Raw genomic sequence first — 20,164 nt, 5'->3', positions numbered from 1 at the left:
TTTCTTATAAATTTATTATAAAGATCTTTTTCTACTAGTTTATAATTCTATTAATCTAATAGACGTACTACTATTACCTTATAAATATAAGTAACTTATAGTTTAATTATAGCCTATATAACTAAGGCTATAATCTCTTTAGCCTAGTTTTAATTAATTATAGCTACTATTTTTTTACCTTCCTTAAGGTTAATCTTTAGGTAAAACTTATTAGGTTTAGTAGTACTCCTAGGTTTACTACTAGAATCTAGTTTTCTAATCTAAAGACTATAATAATATAGTTATTAATCTATAGTAAAATATTAGTAATCTTAGTTAAGCTATTTATCCTAATTACCTTAATAGGAATCTTTAAGAGGGCTTTTTTTATATAGATATATATAGTAATTAGTTACTTACTATACCTAAAGGAGAGTTAAGTGTCCTAAGTAAAGGGTAGGCCTAGTAGAAGTAGATTAGTTATTTCTTATTTATCTTTAATAAAGAAGTAGGAGGTTACTTTATATCTATTAATCTAGATATTAGTAAAGCAGAAGCTATTAAACGTTATGTTACTACCTAGATTAGACTTAAAAGTCCTTATTTAGAGACTAGTAACTATATATAGGATCTTAGTAGCTTTAATATACTGCTTTAAGAGGATATTAACTTATACTTTAGTGTTAAGGATTACTAAGATTAAAAGGCCTTTATTTAACTAATTAACACTTAATATTTAGACCTCTAGTTATAAGTATATATTTAAAATAACTAAGGTTAGTAGTTTTACTATAGGCTTTATACTTTATACTTTATTAATTTTAATAGATATTAAGGACTTATTATTAATTAAGGTATTATACTTATTTAGTAGTTCTTTAATATCTTTTTACTATTAAGCTATTTCTTTAAGATTAATTAGGGACTTTAGGGCCTTAATCTAAACACCTTTAGTATTAATATACCCTTAATTATATAAGGTAGTGCTTATAGCTATATTAAACTCTAGCTATATCTTTTAGAGAAGTCTAATAAAAAGTAAGACTAAAGCGTCTAGCTTTTTATTAGCTAACTTCCTTACCTCTTAATATAGATTAAGGCCTTAAGTTTACTTAGAGGCTATAACTTCTGTTAATTTATTAGACTCCCTCTTCTTTATATATAGTTTATAGTCTTTAAGGGTAGTTATAAGTTCTATAGGCCTTAGTTATAGTAAAATAGTTATATTTATTTTAGCTAGTAAGGACACCTAATCTAGATTATAATTATAGTTACTATTATTATTAACCTTTATAATCTTTTTATTTTTTAAGGTAAATAAAATAGTTTTCTTCTTAATTAGCTAAGGCCTAACTAACTTTTTTATACTATACGCCTCTTATAATCTATCTTAAGTATATTTATTCTAGCTAGTATAGTTCTTAGGAGGCCTACCTTATTACACTATAAAGACGTTAGTGTATTTCTACTTTTTATCCTCTAGTTATACTATATATAGACACCTAATATTACTTATTAGTGCTATAGATAGTAGATCTAAGGTGCTTTACTAAAAGTATCTAACTTATTAATTTAGAATACACTTTACTAAGAACTTATAGTCTTTATTAGTAAATATATTTATAATATAAAAAAGTAAGATAACTTAATTAGTAACTTTACTTTATTAGCTATTTTTAATTACTAAGAATAGTATATTATTTATTAGACTTTACCTATCTTACTTCTTATAATACTAGGCTTCTTAGACTAAAATTATAAGATATATATCCTTATTAAAAGTGTATTACTAATAATCTTAAATAAATTAATACTTATTAAACTAGTAGTACTAATATCTATCCTTTAGTCCTAATACTTTTACTTAATTTAGTTATATTATACTAACTTTAAATACTTAAGTAGACCTCTTTAGCTAGATAGAATTCTAATATATCTTAAGTTTACTTATACTATTAGTAAGGTCTTAATTAGCGTTACTTAAGACTAGTTAGTTAACTTAGACGTTAATAGTTAATTATTTTAGTTACTAGTAATCTTAGTACTAATAAGTAAAGTTTTTTTAGGACTATTACTAGGCTAGTTAAATTATAAAAGTACTATTAGCCTTACTATTAGTAAATAAAGGCCTATACTTCTTCTTATAAGTAATTATATTAAGAAGTCTACTCTTAAATATTATATACTTTATTAATTAAATAAAGGCTAAAAAGCTAATCCTTATTTTATTTACTGCTTTTTCTATAGTCTTAGCGTTAAATTACTTATATATAGCCTTAATTAGGCTCTTATTAGAAATTATATAAAGGCCTTATTACTTTACTTTAGTAATTATATTATTAATATTAGTAAAAAGTGCTTTAGCTAAGTATAGGTTTAAGCTAGAGATTAATAATCCCCTTATAACCTTCTTAATTTATTTTTTCTTATTAAGAAATTAATTAGTATCTTATTTTTTATACTCCTTTAAGAGATAGGCCTTAGCTTAGACCTAAGGTAAGTCCTTAATTATATCTTTTACTAAAGTTTAATAATCTCCCCTTATATAGTAGGCTACTAGTATACCCCTTAATTAGTTTAGTACTTATATAAGCTTATATTAATCTTTATACTTTTTTAAGAAGTTAATAATATTATCTTTAGAAAAGACTATAGTACTATTTTAGCCTAAAAAAGGTATCTTAAAAAAGTTTAAGTTCTCTCCTTAGTTAAGGACTATATTTACTATTACTTATAGGACCTTAGGCTAAATCTAGGTAGTAAGAGTAGTAAGAAAAATATCTATAGAAAGGTTAAGTTCCTAAGAGATAAAGGGAGGTTTCTATTTCTAATTAGGTATTATAAGTAAAAGATTAGAAGTATTACTACTTTTTTTATTCTTAAAAGGATTAATCCCTTTTAGCTCTTAATACTTAGTAAAGGCTAGTCCTCTTACTAAAGCAGTGTTTAAGGTTAAGCTTAAAGTATACTTAAGAGCAGCCTCTTAAAAAAAGGTAGTATAGTTATTACTTATTATATTAGTTAGTAGTTATCTAGTGTATAACTTATTAATTAAGTTAAAGATTTTAATAATTATATTTTAATTTAAACTCTTTAAGATCCTCCTTAAGAGTACTAAAGTAACTTATCTTATTATTTAAACTAAGGCTATACCCCTAATTAGTAGAATTTATATAATTATCCTTAGCTTTAGCTAAACTTATTAACTAACTTTTAATAGAGAGGGTCTTTTAATTTATTATAATTTCTTTATAAAGTTATAATAGGTGTTTAAATTAGTATACTTATAAGGAGCCTTAAGGCTAATAGCTTTATATCTCTAGATTAGGTAATTCTTAAGGCGCTATCCTATATTAATTAACTATAAGTAACTAATTATAACAGACTACCTTACTTATAAGGACCTTTAAGAGCTTTATCTAGCTTTTTTAGTATTTTTATAATTTATCTTAGCTATTATTATAAATTAGTAACCTTTAAGGTTCTAATCTATTATCTTAGTCCTATAATTAGGTAATTTCTATTATTTAAGTTACTAATTTATTACTTTATTATCTTATTATCTTTTTAAGGTTTTCTTTATTCCTTTAATTATTTACTTCTTATAATCCTATTATCTTATTATTATTACTTTTTATAATAACTTACTTAGTGTGCTTAACTAGATATCTCTCTAATTAGTTTAAACCTATAGTTAATTTTCTAGAAAGGGAGACTATTAAAAGCGTATAGGGTATAAAGGACTCTTATAGTGTAGTAACTATATAGAACACTATAACCACTAAAAGTAATATAAGATTCCTTACTAATTAGTATATAAATTATATTAATCTATCTAGAATTAATATTAATTATAAGTGTTAAACTATAGGATTAAGTATAATTATACCTTAATTAGGTAGGTAATTACTCCTAATTATCTTATATTATTATAATTAAAAGTAAATTATAAAGAGGCTTTAGTTTAATTAGAATGTAGGTATAAGTATAAAAAATAAATTATATATGTCTATCTCTAAACCTATTAATACTAACTTATATCTTTGTACTTAATTAGGATTAGAATCTTCTAATTAGTCTGCATACTACCTTACTCTAGGCTAATTGCCCTACCCTGCTCTAATAGTATGCCTTATAAGCCTTATATATTTTATACCTAGCCTTACTTTAGCTCTATATCTATTACTACTAGTAGGCACTTATAACGTTATCCTTAGTTATAGCCTATTAGAGGATATATTAGTAAGGTAATACCTACTGCTTATAGAAGCTATAGTTATATACTAGCCTATTATTACCTACCTATATATTATAGTATAAATCTAAACTATTAGTAGCTACTATCTTTACCTTATAAAGTTTACTAGTAATTAACTTTTATATAGGTATAAGTAGGTAAGAAATATAAAGTAAGACTTATTACTTATAAAGGACTTTACTATAAAAGTTAGTAAGGTATAGCTTAGTAGTAGTAAAGTATTTACTATTAACATAGCTAATATACTTAATAATCCCTTATAGGCTAAATTACTAAAGTATATAATAGTTACTACGTTTAATAACGCTATAAAGGCCTTTAAGTAGGTTACTTAATTTAGCCTAAAGTAGTAGTAGTAAATAGTTATAGGTATAGTTAGCCTAGAGGTTAAGTGTTAGTAGCTAGTTATTTTTAATATAGGTAGCTTACTTAGGTAGTAGACTTTTTATTATAGTAGTAATAGATTTATAATAACTTAGCCTTATATAGTAGTATTTTAATATAAAGATTATATAGTATAAAGTAGTTAGATATTTTATAAGATAATAGTAAAGGGTTTTTTTATAGTAGATATAGTAAAGGAAGTGTAATACTTTTATCTTACTATTTATAAAGCTATAAAAGGTATTATATATAGCATATTACTTAATAGCTAAATTATTAGTAAGAAAGTAATATAACTACTAGTTAGCCTAGCCCTTTAATATATATAAGTAAGTAGTAATAATATTAGTATTACCTTTTTTAGTGAGAAAGTAGCTAATTAGTATCTAGCTACCTATAGTATCTCTAACTATAATAGTATAAAGTAGCTAGCTAAGCTAGTTAGTTTAGTAAGTAGTATTTATTATAGTAAAAAGGCTATATTACTATAATAATATAAGGCTAGCCTTAGATACCTATATAAGCCCCTTACTTACTTTATTAGCCTATTAGACTATATAATACTAAAATTAGAGGTTATAGGTATAGTAATAAGCCTCTACTTTAGTAACTTATAAGTACTATAAATAGTTATAGCTAATAAGGTAAGGATTAAGGTAAGTAGCTAGCTAGTAGCAGCCTACGTTACGTATAGCCTAGTAAGAAAGCTAATAGCTACCTATAGTTACTAGCGCCTACTTAACAGCCTTATAGTAGCTAAAGTAGCCTTATAGTACGTAGTAGACTTTAGTAGCTAAATAACTAAGGGTAACTTACTTAGTAGTAAGGTCTTTAATACCTTATAGTAAGTAGATTTAATTAAGGCGTTTAAGTATATAGTTATAAAGGCTAAGGCTAACTTATAAAATAACTACTATTATAATAAAGTTACCTACTTATACTTTAATAACTTTAGTGCGTATAAGGTAACTAGTGCCTACTTATATAGTATAGTTATATATTATTATAGCCTTACTACCTTAAGGCTTATTAACTTTAGTTAACTAAAGTAGGTAGTAATAGTAGGTAGTAGAAGTGCTACTAGGGGTATAGCTTTAAGCTTTTATTAAATTAAAGAAATTACTAATAAAAGCCTATATTTATTTAAATTTAGTAGTGCTTACCTCTATAGGCTTAGTAAGGTAAAAGTATTACTTATAGTAGGTAATAAGGTTATTAGGTATAATAATAAGGCTAGCCTAGGTCTTAAGGGCGTATAAGGTAAGTCCTAATAAAGTAAATAGTTAGATAGGTAGGTAAGCTAGTAAAAGGAATATTCTTACTATTAAGTTCTTTCTAAAAGTCCTCTAGGTTAAAGTTAATTATATCCTCCTTATAGTTAGGTAGTAACAGCAGCTAGAGGGTTATAGATTTATTATATAGCGTGTTAATTACGTTAGCCTTACTAGTAGTTAATTAAGGGAAATCTAGCACTATATTAACGTAAAAAAATAATAATAATTAGGTAAAAGGTTAATTAGTAATAAATAACGTAGTTATAATAGGTTAGTAGTAATAGGTTATTATTATTATTACGTGTAGGTAGATAGATAGATAGGTAGATAGATAGGTAGATAGATAGGTAGTTAGATTAACCCTAAAAAAACGAGGAGGATGTAGTAGACCTATATATACTGGTTTAGCTAATTAGAATATCTGAATATATCTATTATTTTAATATAATTAATTGTTAATTAAAGTGCAGTACGTTGGGGACTGTGGGCCGCCCCGCAGATGTGTCTGCCTGGTAACCGCAACCCATGGCTTCTGGTTCCCCGGAAGCTTGGACTGGCTTGTATTCCGATGGTTATCTAGAGCCTTAAGTAGTCGTTAGCTTGCCATCCAAGCTCTACAGCAATAATTGGGCCGGGGGTTTGCTTTCGAAATTAATTTAATGTTTAGGTGAATTTCTAGACAATAGGTACGACAATTGGAGCTTGCCAACCTACTGCTAAAATCAAGCTAACTTATAATGCCTTTTGCATTTGAACCACAAGTTTGTCATTGCATGAAACATCAGTGGGCTACGGCAGCCTTCTGCAAAAGTCCTTGGCTGGTACCACCCGGACTTACGATCCACTTCACGGCGTCATTTCGCCCAGTTGGCAATGGGGCCGTACTGTCTTGATCCAACTTGTCGTCGCTAAACCAGACTCGCGCCCCCGAAGCTCTTGTACCGAGCCGTGTAAGAAGTACAACCACCAAGGACGAAATCATCTTCCTGCCGAAACCGTTGATAGCGGGACACACGTTCCTACCTACGCCGAAGGGCATGTACGCGTCCTTCTGGTCCTGTGTCAATTTACTGAAGCGGCTAGGACAGAAATGGAGAGCATCATGACCCCAGATTCGAAAGTCATGATGCATAGACTCAACATCAGCTGCTACTGCACCAACGTCAGACGCCCGGTAAATGCGCTTTGTAGGCGGATACAATCGAAGAGCTTCCTAATATGTGTGATGATTAGCTCAAACCGCTTATTGTTACGATCCGAACATTTGATACTCTTTGAAACCTGCTGAGACGCCGCGAGAGCGATAATAGGGAAATCACAAACCTCAGCAAAATGCTCAACAGTCGGATGCAGTTTCTCGCTTGCCCCGCGATTGAAAGACACAATCTCTACAACTTCTTCAACCAGATTCGTTGAGGCGGTATCCATGTAGCGGAAGGCGACATGAATGTATGTTAATAGGACGACCCGCCACAGCGTCTCATAAGCCGGCATAATGAGTGCCAGATTTGAATCTTCTCTGCCAGACACCAGTTTACGTAGCGCTGCGTGCAAAGCATCCAGTGTGTGCTCCTGTGTGATCGGCGTCTGCTCACTCAACCCCTTCTTAGACTGTTGCCAAAGAATGTTGATGAGTTCTGTAGCGCGGTCCGCGTGGTCAATGTCGTATGGCTTGAGACGCGTATGCTTAAAAAGGAGCTCTAGCACGACATCAAAACATAAGATGCGGGCGATGCGTTCAACACTGACTGTGTTCTCGCTGATACGTAGCAACACACTTGTCGTCTCGTTGGCTAGTGTCCAGACTCTGTACCATGTGGCTTTATCAGCGCTGTTAATGGCTTGTATGGCGCGTCGAAGGAACTTCATATGTTGGGCCACATCCGTAGTTGTAAAGGAGTTTTGGATGCCGAAAGTCGTGACAAGGCGGGCGTTGGGGCCTGCGCGGAGTTGTAGGCGGTTGCGAAGTGAGTTCGGGTGGAAAATGTCAAAGTTAGCTATCCTTCTGTTCCGTCTGATCTTATCCTTAACCAAAGTCTGCTGAGACTGGAAATGGAGGATGAAGTAAAAAAGGGGAAGGAGAAGAAGAAAGAGGATTTGGAATACCCAACGCATCGTAGTTAGAGTGTGTGGTGCTAATGAAGGCACTGGATTTCTTTCTAGTCTGTTTTCTTATGAGGGAACTGAATGGTATAAATTGTCGAAAGGATTGAGCTACGCAATTATAGAAATGTTTTGGACGACCCTTGAAAACATCTAAAAAGGAGGAGTATTTGAAGACTAACTCAGTGTGACAAGTTTTTAGGTTTATTTAATAATTAGTCATGGGTAGTTGTAGGAAAATTGAGACAAACAGCAAACGTCCAATGAAGACTGGTTTTGTTTTGAAGGTTGGAAATTTATGACTGGTGAACAAGCATGTTGTAGATTTTATTGTAAATGTTTGAAATGGATTTGTTGCTTCAGATGGCGGCACCCAGAAAGCTGACATACAGTGAGCCAACAGACTGCTGCATCTTAGTATCACAAACACATACGTACTGAAACTGACTGGGAAGCGGGAGGATAAGAAAGTAGGTGGAAGATACACAATTGTGCACCTAAAGTGACTGATAACCAGAGGTAACTAACAGCTGCCGAGTTTGGCATGAGCTTGGCACATAGACGTCCGCTTCCTATCGTTTTGGTATGTTTGCCTGCCCGTTCTGTGACTATAGCTGCAGGGGCCCGAAGTACCCAGTACATGGGCGGAAGGTTTCATCCTGCTCTCATCAATACAAAAGCCTCCTATCAGCACATAGGCTTACCAACGTTGAAGTTGATTTCTTGCGCCGCGATCCAGCCTGGTAATTGCGCACAACATACCCCAAACTTTTCGACTTGGAAAAACTGGTTGGTCATGGGTAAGCGCCCTCGTCTTCTGGCCATTCCGTCTCCTCCATCCCTTCTCTGTCATCTCTCCCAGCGCTCTGCCTTTGGCCCCCCGACTCTTCCTCTCCCTCTTCGACTGACAGCAGGGGTGGGGGGTCTGTTTGGAAGTGCTTTTGCCCCTTTCCCTCTCGCTCGAATCTCTTCCTCACCACTCAGTAAAGCCGACACTTCGAGGGGCGCCTAGAGAAAAGGAATTCCCTTCGAGTACTGGTTGTCCCGACTCCCTCTTGGCTCTTCCCTTGTTTCCTCGTCTTTCTCCCCCTTCCCTCGACTTTTTCTCCAGCGTCTCCGCAAGTGCAATCGGATTGACAAATTATTCAACCCAACTAGTCAAATTGAGGCCATCGCCATCCCTCAAGTAGTCAATTCGACCCCCTCCGATTGACTTGAAATACTTGATGTCTTATAATCTAGCCAATAGGAGGCCATAGATCGGTTGGGACCCTACTTATCTGGGCATGTTGTCACAGGAGTGTGTATAAGGCAGTCAACATAGAGGATAATTGAATGAGCGTATATATTAATCAATCCATGATGATGATAGTGGTGATCGAAAGCAAAGTCAATGTGTGTCAGGTAGGTAGGAGTAGTTTGATTTAACATCGTTGATTGTTTAAGCGATATGTTAGAATGCGAGCTTTTAGAGTAACGTAGTATTCTAGGGACAGCATAATTTCACAATGGAAAAACGTAATCAATTCCAAAGATTATAGCCGCAATTGCATCGTAAGCATACAGTTATTTAAATAATAATAATAACGCGCCTACCTGGCGGGTGGGTAATGGATTATACCTCTGTAAAGCGGTATGTTAGAAGGCAAGGTCTGTCATAGCTACGTACCAAATCGTGGACGGCCCAATACCCGTACTCATGCTCCCTCGACCAGGGCAAAACCTTGGGTTTTGTGTCTTGGAGGGAATGGACTATGAAACGGTAGTCTTCCAGCCTACACGATTAGCTTAGAAAGACAGAGGAGTCACGCCGCATTAGGAACCAATGTCAAAGAATTTTGCCGTCATTGATGAAACTATTCATTGCTCAGACTTTCTAAGTAGCCGGACGTTGGTACCGGTCAAGATGGTATAAATCGTATCCAACGTCGGTGTTGCAATGCCTAATTCTTTGCCCTTTCGGTATGGGTAGCCGAGGATAATATCAACTTCCATCGGCCTCCCAGCTTTGAAATCATTTTGCATGCTGCTGCCAATTGGATGCATGTCCAGGATTTTGCCGATAAGCTTGTCAGTCAAGTCGTACCCGATAGGAACGTTGCAAGCTTTGGCGACGTCGATGACTTCTCTCATGAGGCACTGTGTCATCGGCTTGGCTTCTGGCGATGAGCTCAGCCAGGAGTGTGTGTCGAGAAGCGTAAGCGTTGTCAGGGAGTTCCAAGCGGCATTCCAGACCACCTTCTCCCAACGCTGAACCTGAACGTCGGGCACCACCTGGAAGACGGTCTTGCCCTTAGTCAGTAAAGAGGCAAACTCGGTCAGCCGTTGTTGCTCGACTCCTTGGTCGGCGTCGTTCTTGTATAACCCTATCTGCATATCCTCCGACTTTGTATGCTTGATAAGCCCAGGCTGAGGCTGCGCCGCTCCCGTCCAAGTCTGATCTGTCAGTACTCAAAGGTCCAGGCCCAGAGCCGAAGCCACTCACTACACATGAGATGATTGTTGTATGGGGAAACGCTTGACGAAACGACACTTCGTTGCCAACGCCGTTCTGAATAATGACAATCGTTGACTTGTCTTCATCTACCGCCGGGGCGATCTGCGCCGGAACGGCATTCTGCGCGATGGCCTTGTGCGCGCAGATGATGTAGTCAAATTTGGATTCTGCCTCGGCTGCATTTCTTAGGACTTTAGGATGTCAGTAATGCGATTTCCGACCTATGGGCTCCCGAAATGTAAATGTGGGACTTTTGTATACTTATCGAAAGTTAACCTTTGTACGGGCGGATGGTATGCTCCCCATGGTTCTCGCTGTAGAGGGTGATTCCATTCTCTTTCACTGCGTCGTAATTCGATCTTGCGACAACTGTCAATCGAACGTGTGGTGCTCTGCTTAGAATGAAAGCATAGAATGATCCGATCCTGTCAGTTCGCGTCAATGTTTCGGTTTATACTAGCTAAACCATGTGATGCAACGCACGCTCCAAGTCCGTACAACAGGACATCGAGCTGTTTGTCGTCAGGCATTCTGGGAGCGATGCAGGCTGGGCGACACTTTTGGTGGCCCCGTCACAGTTGATAGCGGGTGGTCCCTCCAAGCTGTTCTTTGCAAGCTATCCCGTCACAACGCCGTAGAGGTACGAGAACCGCAGTGAGATGATAGATTGGCGAGTTCTCCTCTATCATGGGTTTTTAGCCCCCCCCCCCCCCCCCCCCCCCGATAACCGGCTGCGGAGGTTCAGTCACCTGTACCCCGGACACCCCTGTCCCTGTCTCGTGGGGATTAAGACGGAGGCAAATTGGGGGTCACGTCCGTGTTCGGTCCAGGGGGCCAGGGTGTGCCTGACGTGGCGCCCTATGTTTCCCCTCACTCCTTGGCCAACCGGGGCGGGGAAGTCGGTAACGACCATTCTTTTCGTCTTCATCATTGGAGGCCTCTAGAGAGTTGGGGCCGTGTCAATTGGAGGCTTGGCTTCATGGTGTGGTCTTGTTGGTATAGCCAATAGGCCTTCGGAAGTATCACCATCAACAAAACCAACAGATCCGCATGGGATCCGCCCTTCATGTCAGCACGCAACACACACATGTCTGGCGACTGTTATGGATGTTACCTGGATTGTGCACTTGGATATGTGGTGGATTGATACGGGTTCGTGAGCGAGAAAAGTTCCACCAAAGCTACTTCTTGTAACTACTACGTTCGGTTCCATGTTTGCGTTCTATGTGGCCGCAGACCCGAGGTTTCATCTCCGCAGCTATGACGAAGATCGGTTTCTCTTTAACCTCTCGCCCCAATCATTCGCACAGTTCGCAACCTGCAACGCCGTTTCGCGAATCCTGCTTGCCTGCCTGACGAGCTTAATTTTTTCCTCTGGTGTTCTGGGCGCTCTCAACGACCCTGGATCATCTTCCTCCACTGTATGCCCCCATTCATCGGCTGACCTAGCGACCAATCGGGCAGCATCTTCGATCCTCTTTCCGGGAGGTTCTGGCCCATCTTCCAAGTAACACCTCTGTGACTGCGATGATATAACACCAGCGATGAGGTTCCAGACGGCGATGAGATACTCCTTTGGGATAGACCGGGATATCGTACTTGAGATAAATCTCCGCTCGGCGCAAAAGCTTCGAGCTGTCCTTGTTATTGGCCGCCGGTGGGAACAAGCCAGCGCATTGATACAGTTGCTGCGTGCTCCTCTATTATACACGTCGGGAATTAAAGCACTCCGTGTCATAAAATGCCGAGGTTGTGCTTCTGTGATGTCTTTGTGCCGCCCTCGAAACTGATGTGGCCCTTGTCTCTCTCTTGCTTTGTTATCTAGGACACGTGCTCGATCATCTAGCGTTGCCTTTCTATTAACAACTTGTCGTAAAGACTGTTGCTGCGGGGAATCCTGAGTCGCGGTGTCGATAACAACCTCCGATCCCGGCCAAAGTCGCGATGTAGGTTTCGCTGTAGGCATAGTGACCTGCTCCTTCGGTTTGACCTTCGTGGCCTTGGCCAGAAGCTGAAGTGTGATGTTCTCAGTCTTTCGTTCCTCGCCCCTCACCACAAGAGTGACAAGATCATATCGGTAATGTGAAAGTCGTGATGGAAGTGTTTGCAAAATGAATGGATGACTAGGTAGGTACCCGCCATGGACAAAGCCAACACTTTGTAATTTAATCCCGGCGATCCACAGTCCTTCGGGATCAAGCAGACGAGTTCTTACCTCCTTTACGTAATTCCATTGGTCATTCGCCCCCCTGCGGGCAAGTCTGCCTAGGATGATTGGCCATGAAGAGTTCGCCAACGGTTGGCCTTCGAAACAGTTCTGGACTCTTGTACCTGTTGGGAGGCCAGTAGGCACTTTTGTTCTCGTGTCCATGCCGCCACTCTCTCATCTCCGCCCTTGAGTCGCTTATGTGAAATAAGTGGTCGGTTGGCGCCTTGGGTTCAGAGTCGTGGCAAAGCTCGTCATCGGTCGAAGCGATGAGTTCGTCCAATCCGGTGACCGGCGGCTTAGTCCTTAGTGGTAGAATAATCCCCGATTGGACGACACTATAACATCGATCGGGTGCTGTTTTCCGTTTGTAGGATACGCCCGAGAAACCGGGAATGATGCCCCCTCTCTAAGAAAGCTGCTTCCATTGCCTTATTGACCTGATTGCGTGCGCTTGAGAATCCGGGGAGGGGGTCAGTCGTTGGGCGGTCATTACCAGCGCTGATGACTCGAGTTGCCGAGCATAGCCGGACGCTGCCGATCCTCTACCGAGATCAAATCTTGCCGAGCACCTGCCACTCTATGAAAGGATTAGGGGGAGCTGCAAAGCAGTTTCACCGTCCCTTCTTGTTATTCCCGTATCCAACATGATCGAGAAGCAAGGCACAGAACCCCTCGTGGCGATTCCAGGGCTCGGCCTCGCTGTTTAAGTTCACATTACTTCATCAAAGTAGCGACATATTCAGCGAGTCGCGTGCTGGGCGGACACCACGCCGGTTTCCACCCTAGATGTCACCGTCTCGACTGATCAATCTGCTGATTTCGCGCCGAGATCGTTTAGGTACATGTTCTGTTGGGCTAAGTCTAGTCTGTGGAGAAGATACAGTGGAGTGACTGAAGGATTCTCCCTTGGGTGGCGGAGAACCGTAATCATTTGGTGCCAACCCCCCGCGGAATCATCTACCACCCGTTTGACTTCCCTGATCTGTGGGGGGGAGGGCTCTAGGTAGAGTTGGGATGATGCCTTGTAAGATTGTGAATCATATGATATTCTCAAGATGCCGGCGTGGGGGTTGGACTCCGGGATCATTCTCTATTTTCGGTGTTCTTGTTGGGTGCACGACCTACACCAACTAACTTAAGAGGGGGCGAAAACTGATCCCTCGATGAACTACGCACGACTGGTCTGGCTCTTTGTTTATCTTTTACATAAGGTTAGTGCGCGACGAACCTAACCCGTCATCATCATCCCTCTCTCGTTTTATCTAAAGACACATACCTTTTCTGGTCCTCCAAATAACTACCCATCTTATCGGTCATCATGTCTCCTTCAGCCAGCGGGAACTCCTATCACAACGACGATGACTCGGGCCACCGTTCAAGACCGGCTTTGATGCCGGGGCTTTACGTGCCAACGGTAGCATTTTTTCGTTCCGACGACTCGGTAGATGTTGAAACGACCACCTCCCATGCCGTCCGTTTAGCCAAGGCGGGTGTTGCTGGCCTCGTCACCCACGGTTCCAACGGTGAAGCTGTGCATCTTGATCACGCCGAAAGACAGCTCATCAACCAAACCACACGAGCAGCGCTTGACTCGGCCGGAAGAAGCAACCTTCCTCTACTGGTCGGCTGCGGTGCACAGTCAACAAGAGAGACCATCCAGTTCTGCAAAGAAGCCGGGGCATCAGGCGGTGACTACGCTTTGGTTCTTCCACCGGCATACTACGGAGGCCTTCTCACTACCGAGCACATACTTCAACACTTCAGAGACGTCGCAGACGCCAGCCCCATCCCCATTCTCATCTACAACTACCCGGGCGCCTGTAGCGGTCTGGATCTCAACTCAGATACAATCATTGCCCTCTCAGAGCACCATAATATTGTCGGCGTGAAGCTGACCTGCGGTAATACGGGAAAGTTGGCGCGGATAGCCGCTGCGACAGCTCCAAAGAAAGGAGATACGGGCGCCCCGTTCCGTACGTTTGGCGGCAGTGTCGATTTCACCCTCCAAATGCTGGTCGTTGGGGGCCATGGCATCATTGGGGGAACTGGCAACATCGCACCTCTAGCTTGTATGAAGGTCATGGACCTATGGAACGAGGGGAAACTAATAGAGGCAAGGGAGCTTCAAGCCGTCGTTGCTCGTGGTGACTGGACAGCGATCCAGGGTGGGTTCGTTTCGGTCAAGGCAGCCCTCCAAGAGTACTATAACTACGGAGGTCTTCCAAGGAAGCCCTGTGCTTTGCTAGAGGGGGAGAGACTCGCCAAGCAGCTTGATGAATTCGCTGAACTGGTAGCTGTTGAGGCAGCCTTGCAAAAATGAGTTGATCATGATGAGGGCATGGGAAGGTCCTTTACGAAGTGGCTTCGATGACATTATGCAATTTTTTTGTTATTGAAAAAAAAAGACACTACATGTCAACTCAGGCAACAATGCGATCTGTCAAGTACGAGCGTTCCATTGAGCAAACAGTGGTCTGATTCTGACAAATAATCCGCAAAACCTTTCTTGCCAATTAATGACCCCGGTATATCCGTGCAGTTTTTAATATGGGGTTGTGACACTAGATTATGCTCAAAACCACCTGAGGCTGAAATTTTCAGGGTACCAGTTGGCTTTGAAGACTATCTGAACCTCCTCATCGTCGATCTGCCCTTGCCAGTATTTTTCCGTTAATGCTGCGCATAGGGATTACATATGGTGATGTCCACGTCCTAAGTAAAACTGCACAACTAGACCGCTTATGGGGGGTTAGAAGGATTATAAATCATCAATGCACTGCACAAACTTGAATGCTCATATTAGGGATGCCTCTCAACCCCCCCCCCCCCCCCCTCCCCCCCTTCCAACCATCCTAAGGTCGTCTCACCTGTTCCGAACTAAGTCCGTCTTATATCCCATGGGGGGGTTAATAAGTAAGTTTAGCTAAGATAGGAAACGAGTGACCCCCACATAAATTGCCGTTTAGGCTTGGGTCCAAGCGGCTATGCGGGTCCGGATCTGGGGAGTTGACCCCCAACCACCTGCGTTATTTGTGAAGAGCGGGTCAATCGCTAGGATGCAAATAGGTGACGAAACCAAGGTCGGTCGTGCGATGGGTGACGATCTAACGCATTTCATGGTACTGTGCTTCTATCCATCGATTTTAGAACCTTCTTTGTTGTGCTGAACATTGGGCAAGTCACTTATACTGACTTTTCCTATCGTAGCTCTACATGTTGGCAACGTACCTAAGTAATGGTCTGAGGCGTTTCTAGTGGCATATGTACCCCTCCCCAAGCTATTCTCTCCGCAGGATCCCCATAAGGACTCAACGGCGAATCGCGTGAGCATGTAGTTAGTGTGTAAGCGAACTTCAGGGCCCGTTTTGGGTGACAACAAACGAATCCCCCTTGTTCCATTACATGCAGAAACCCACTCTGGCCAAAGTTCGGATCCAATCGTGGGAAACAACCCGTATGCAAATAAGTTCTGACGTGCTACTAGCTAGAAGATAGGGGCAGTCTACTTCCGAGGATCACGAAGCCCTTCAAGAAACCTGAAGAAGGCTATGAAGTCAAGCTCTAAATTCGAAAATTACGATAGCACATTACATTTGTAAAGTCACATCGGGCATGACTCGAGGCGTCTAGGGGACTATTATATCTAACGTTCTTTCCGCCTTATAGACTAATACTAAGACCCAGTTACTTTTCTACCCCACTTTTCAGACATTCGACTTATCACACGAGATATTTGTCTTCTAACTTGTCCTTGCTCGTTATATCATCAAGATCATGAACCATGAACCAGTGTTGATTCCCAGCCTCACCGAGCCCTGGCAGAAGGCGGCATTATCTGCTCACCAACGTTACCATCGTTATTACGAGTAATCTTCACGCGTGAAACTTCTACTTCTTCATCTCGACTTTCAGTGGTAACATCTGTGGGTTCTATATCATCGATCGGGTGCAAACCTTGATCCTTGACAAACAAGCAGCCGATCAGACATAGACCGATCAACGGTATTTGTAAAATGAAGACGGCCCGGCTTGCTGCCATATAAGAATCCAGAACTACGGCCATGTCCTGCTCGTCAAGCTTAGGTATCGAATAGCTACTGCTTGACAAGTATTTGAACTCTGGTGGGAGATGTGTGCGCAGCGTCGCTTGTAGTACTGCTGCAGATACAGCGAGTCCGCAAGCACCACCTGCGCATCTGAAGAAATTTCGGTTGGAAGTGATTACTGCTCTTCGGGACTTTGTAGAATGGGCTTGAAGAGCCACAAGAGTTGACTGGAAGATGAGACCAACTCCCATGCCGATAACGATTAGCGGGATAACAATGATTCCTGTCTTGGTGTCTTAATCGTATATTAAAGTCAGTCCCGCCCCTCTGCGTCGATCGTCAGTTGTCAGCATCGCGCTAATCAAAGAGTCAAGGCTTTGACATACAATGTCCATAGACTGAAACCGGCCCAAATGACCTCTCCGTAGCGTTCGACTCTGGAAATATACTAGCCAGAGAGAATCGATAACACCGTCTGTGTTACCATGAATGAAACGGTAATCGCAGCAGAATGGATGGCTGAATACTGATGGGCGTTCTGTAGGTAGAGCGGGATGTAGTACAGATATGATGGATACACTGCACCAAGTAAAAAGCACTGTATCAGCAGAACAACAACTACTTTGTCCTTGAAAATTGAAACTGTGTCAAGTTAATCAGCAATCTAAAGAATAGATATACAAAATGGCATATCATGGTATCATTGCCTGGCATCATCGGGAGCTTTGCAAACTTCCACTCGACGAACACAAAAGTGACCAGGGAAATGGCGCCGATTGCAGGCATACAAATTACCATTGCCAAGTTCCATGGGAAATATGCACCACCTGATGCATGTAAGCGAATGCAACGACAGCTTGCTCATAACTTGAGGGCAAGACTGCAGTTGAAACTTACCTCCAGAGATAGGAATTAGCAATAAGACGACCGCAGCCGAGGAGGTAAGAGAACCAGCATAGTCGATTTTCTTGGAGCCCTTCATAAAGTCCTCTTCCGACGGCTTAGATGGCAATAATTAGTCTGCGATGATTCCGACTATGAGCCCCATTGGTGAAAGCATCCAAAAAGGCTCTCCATGTCGTCTTCTCGACAAAGGCGGCAGCAAGAAAAGGGCCAATGGCACTGCCCAACCCGACCATCGACCCAGTGATACCCTGGTAATTTCCACGTTGCTCAAGAGTGACAACGTCGGAGAGAATGATCATGGCAAGATTCTATATGCCGCCTCCGCCGATGCCTGCGATGCCGCGGAAGACGTAGAACATGGTAGCACTTTGCGAAAGTCCGCATAGTAGATCGCCGAGGGACAGAAGCGCAATGACACTTAAGAAGATGGCTTTACGGCCAAAGATGTCGGAAAAGCGCCCGTAGAGCATCTGGAACATTGTGTTTGCAATGAGAGACGAGGTACCAGCCCACGAGATGGTATCCTCCGCGTTGAGGTCGGCGGCAATGGTAGGTAATGTGACGCTAATTCCATTTTGATCGATAAACGTTACTAATAGGGTGACTGCCAGAGTCGCGGAGACCACAAGAAGCTTTCTGAAGGGTAGGATGTTGGTCTGATCCTGGAGGCTCTTTTCGGCATCCGTCATGACTATTAATTGACAAGATAATGAAGCATTGGACGACGGCAACAATGAAGGTATCTTGAAATAAGTGAGTATGAAATTTTAATACTAAAATCGAGATCAGGTTCGATTCAATTGCTGAGGAGATCGCATTGCAGAAAAATTTCAACTAGTGATTCAACGTTAAGAGCGGATACCGGCATTTGTCATTCGGAGACCAAAGACTCGGAGCACCGCCGTCAAAGATTGCTCCTTCGGCTTCGTCTCGGCCCCGTAATCGGCGAGAAGGATCGGCGAGAATTAGTATGAGGCAAAGTGGTGAGTGGAAAAAGCGATGGGTCATCATGTCCTGTCGTCTTACAAGGGGGCTTCGGCACTTTTTGAAGCGAATGCCTCCACAATTGGGCTTATCGTGCGTCGGATGGTCAATAACCGCTGCGGATGCCCAAAGCCGTTATTACTCCGTAGTGTATTTTCACTAGTCTCGGCTAACCCAGGCCGTTGTGTTGGTTGGAAGTTGTTGCGGCCTCGGGATTCAAGATCAGGTTAGACACTGGCCGCCTAACAAAAGTGCACTGGCTGTCTAATGGTAACCTGGAACAACATGCGGTGCAACCCTAAGAAGGTTTACATTTGTATTGACTCACAGAACTTAACATGTCTACTTAGGGTTTTTAATTGGTGTGGTTTTCCCCGACCTTTAAGTGACTGTATGGCCGCCATCCAGCGTCAATAAAAGACCATCTTCGTGCTGGTCCTCAATACACCTTGACACAACAACCGCGTACCCATTTTATTCTTCAAACCTTCGCCTCGCCAGGGCGACAAACATAATGCCTGAACTTGAGGAAGTAAGCTACTCACGCGAGGAGTGCATAGCGGCAATTCGTGATTATTACACCTTCCTTACCAAGATGTATCTCAAAGAAGAAGATGTGCTGCACTCTCCAGAGGGTGGCTGGCCTTCTATCACGCCGGAAACCATGGCAGGGCTCGACAAATCGGACGAGGTTATCTCCCTTCTCCGTCACCTGCCCTACCTACGCAGACGTTACGACGAGAATGATCCACAAGGAGCTGCATACTGCTGTTTTGCGAATTGGCAAACGGACTGCTACTTTGTGGAGCACGGGCAGGCAACGAATGAAGAGTTTAAACTTGTGACAGAGGGCGCCGATATCTACGAAGACGTCCCTCCCCACGTCATCAGCCTCACGTCAGGCGGCCTCAACTGCCCCTCCTTTCTGCTCGACACGGAACTAGGCATCGTGTATTGGCGCGATTGCCCAGGAGAGATCCGTACAAAGGCCACACACGAGCAAGTCTGGGACGACCCCTATGAATGGGCGCCAGAGAATGAGGCGGAATGGCGTGGTGACGCCGCCCACTGGGCCGTGAAAGATTCCTTCGAGACTCTCAAGGACCAGTTCATCACATTGAGCTTCATCCCGACAGATTCAGAAACCGTTCGCGACATATACACCGTGGCTGTACGCAATCTACCCTGTGACGGCTGGATAGAAAGGGTGCAGGCCATATATCGCAATCACGGCTGGCCTGACCTGGAGAAATTTCGCAAGGAAGAGTGCTTGAAGGTTATAAAGACAGCACTTAGAGAAGAGTTCCCGCAGCTCTAGGGTAGCTGGTTTATTGAGGCTGATGTTCGCAAAAGAGATACTCTTAGAAAAAAAAGGATCTCTCTGGGGAAGACCCCATAATACAAGGCGTTTCGAAGAAGGAGCCTTGAGCATGCAAGTTGCTAAAAGTTGTAGTTGTATCCACCCGGGAACTTGCCTAGATAGCGTGGGGGAACCGTTAGTTGAAGCAGCCAACCTGACAGCCC

The 20,164-nt window shown here is 41.5% G+C and overlaps 5 protein-coding genes across 5 annotated transcripts; 2 read left to right on the top strand and 3 right to left on the bottom strand.

Annotated features, from left to right (window-relative positions):
- Positions 1 to 6,676: 6,676 nt before the first annotated feature.
- GLRG_09104 (uncharacterized protein) lies at positions 6,677 to 8,010 on the bottom strand (the record flags this gene model as incomplete). The annotated part of the gene is made up of 2 exons (XM_008099789.1): positions 6,677 to 7,108; positions 7,219 to 8,010. 2 exons carry the CDS (start codon positions 8,008 to 8,010, stop codon positions 6,677 to 6,679), a joined length of 1,224 nt encoding a protein of 407 aa, XP_008097980.1.
- A 1,848-nt stretch (positions 8,011 to 9,858) lies between these two features.
- Positions 9,859 to 11,025, bottom strand: GLRG_09103 (2-dehydropantoate 2-reductase; the record flags this gene model as incomplete). Its single annotated transcript, XM_008099788.1, has 4 exons — positions 9,859 to 10,434; positions 10,484 to 10,686; positions 10,772 to 10,920; positions 10,979 to 11,025. The coding sequence occupies 4 exons, from the start codon at positions 11,023 to 11,025 to the stop codon at positions 9,859 to 9,861; spliced, it is 975 nt and encodes a 324-aa protein (XP_008097979.1).
- Positions 11,026 to 14,022: 2,997 nt separating this feature from the next.
- GLRG_09102 (dihydrodipicolinate synthetase) lies at positions 14,023 to 15,024 on the top strand (the record flags this gene model as incomplete). Its single annotated transcript, XM_008099787.1, has 1 exon — positions 14,023 to 15,024. The coding sequence occupies one exon, from the start codon at positions 14,023 to 14,025 to the stop codon at positions 15,022 to 15,024; it is 1,002 nt and encodes a 333-aa protein (XP_008097978.1).
- Positions 15,025 to 17,964: 2,940 nt separating this feature from the next.
- Positions 17,965 to 18,345, bottom strand: GLRG_09101 (uncharacterized protein; the record flags this gene model as incomplete). Its single annotated transcript, XM_008099786.1, has 1 exon — positions 17,965 to 18,345. The coding sequence occupies one exon, from the start codon at positions 18,343 to 18,345 to the stop codon at positions 17,965 to 17,967; it is 381 nt and encodes a 126-aa protein (XP_008097977.1).
- An 809-nt stretch (positions 18,346 to 19,154) lies between these two features.
- Positions 19,155 to 19,958, top strand: GLRG_09100 (uncharacterized protein; the record flags this gene model as incomplete). Its single annotated transcript, XM_008099785.1, has 1 exon — positions 19,155 to 19,958. One exon carries the CDS (start codon positions 19,155 to 19,157, stop codon positions 19,956 to 19,958), a length of 804 nt encoding a protein of 267 aa, XP_008097976.1.
- Positions 19,959 to 20,164: the final 206 nt, after the last annotated feature.

This window comes from Colletotrichum graminicola (assembly GCF_000149035.1).
Source record: "Colletotrichum graminicola M1.001 genomic scaffold supercont1.45, whole genome shotgun sequence".
Classification (NCBI taxonomy): Eukaryota; Fungi; Ascomycota; class Sordariomycetes; order Glomerellales; family Glomerellaceae; genus Colletotrichum; species Colletotrichum graminicola.
This window is presented reverse-complemented; position numbering and strand designations above follow the sequence as displayed.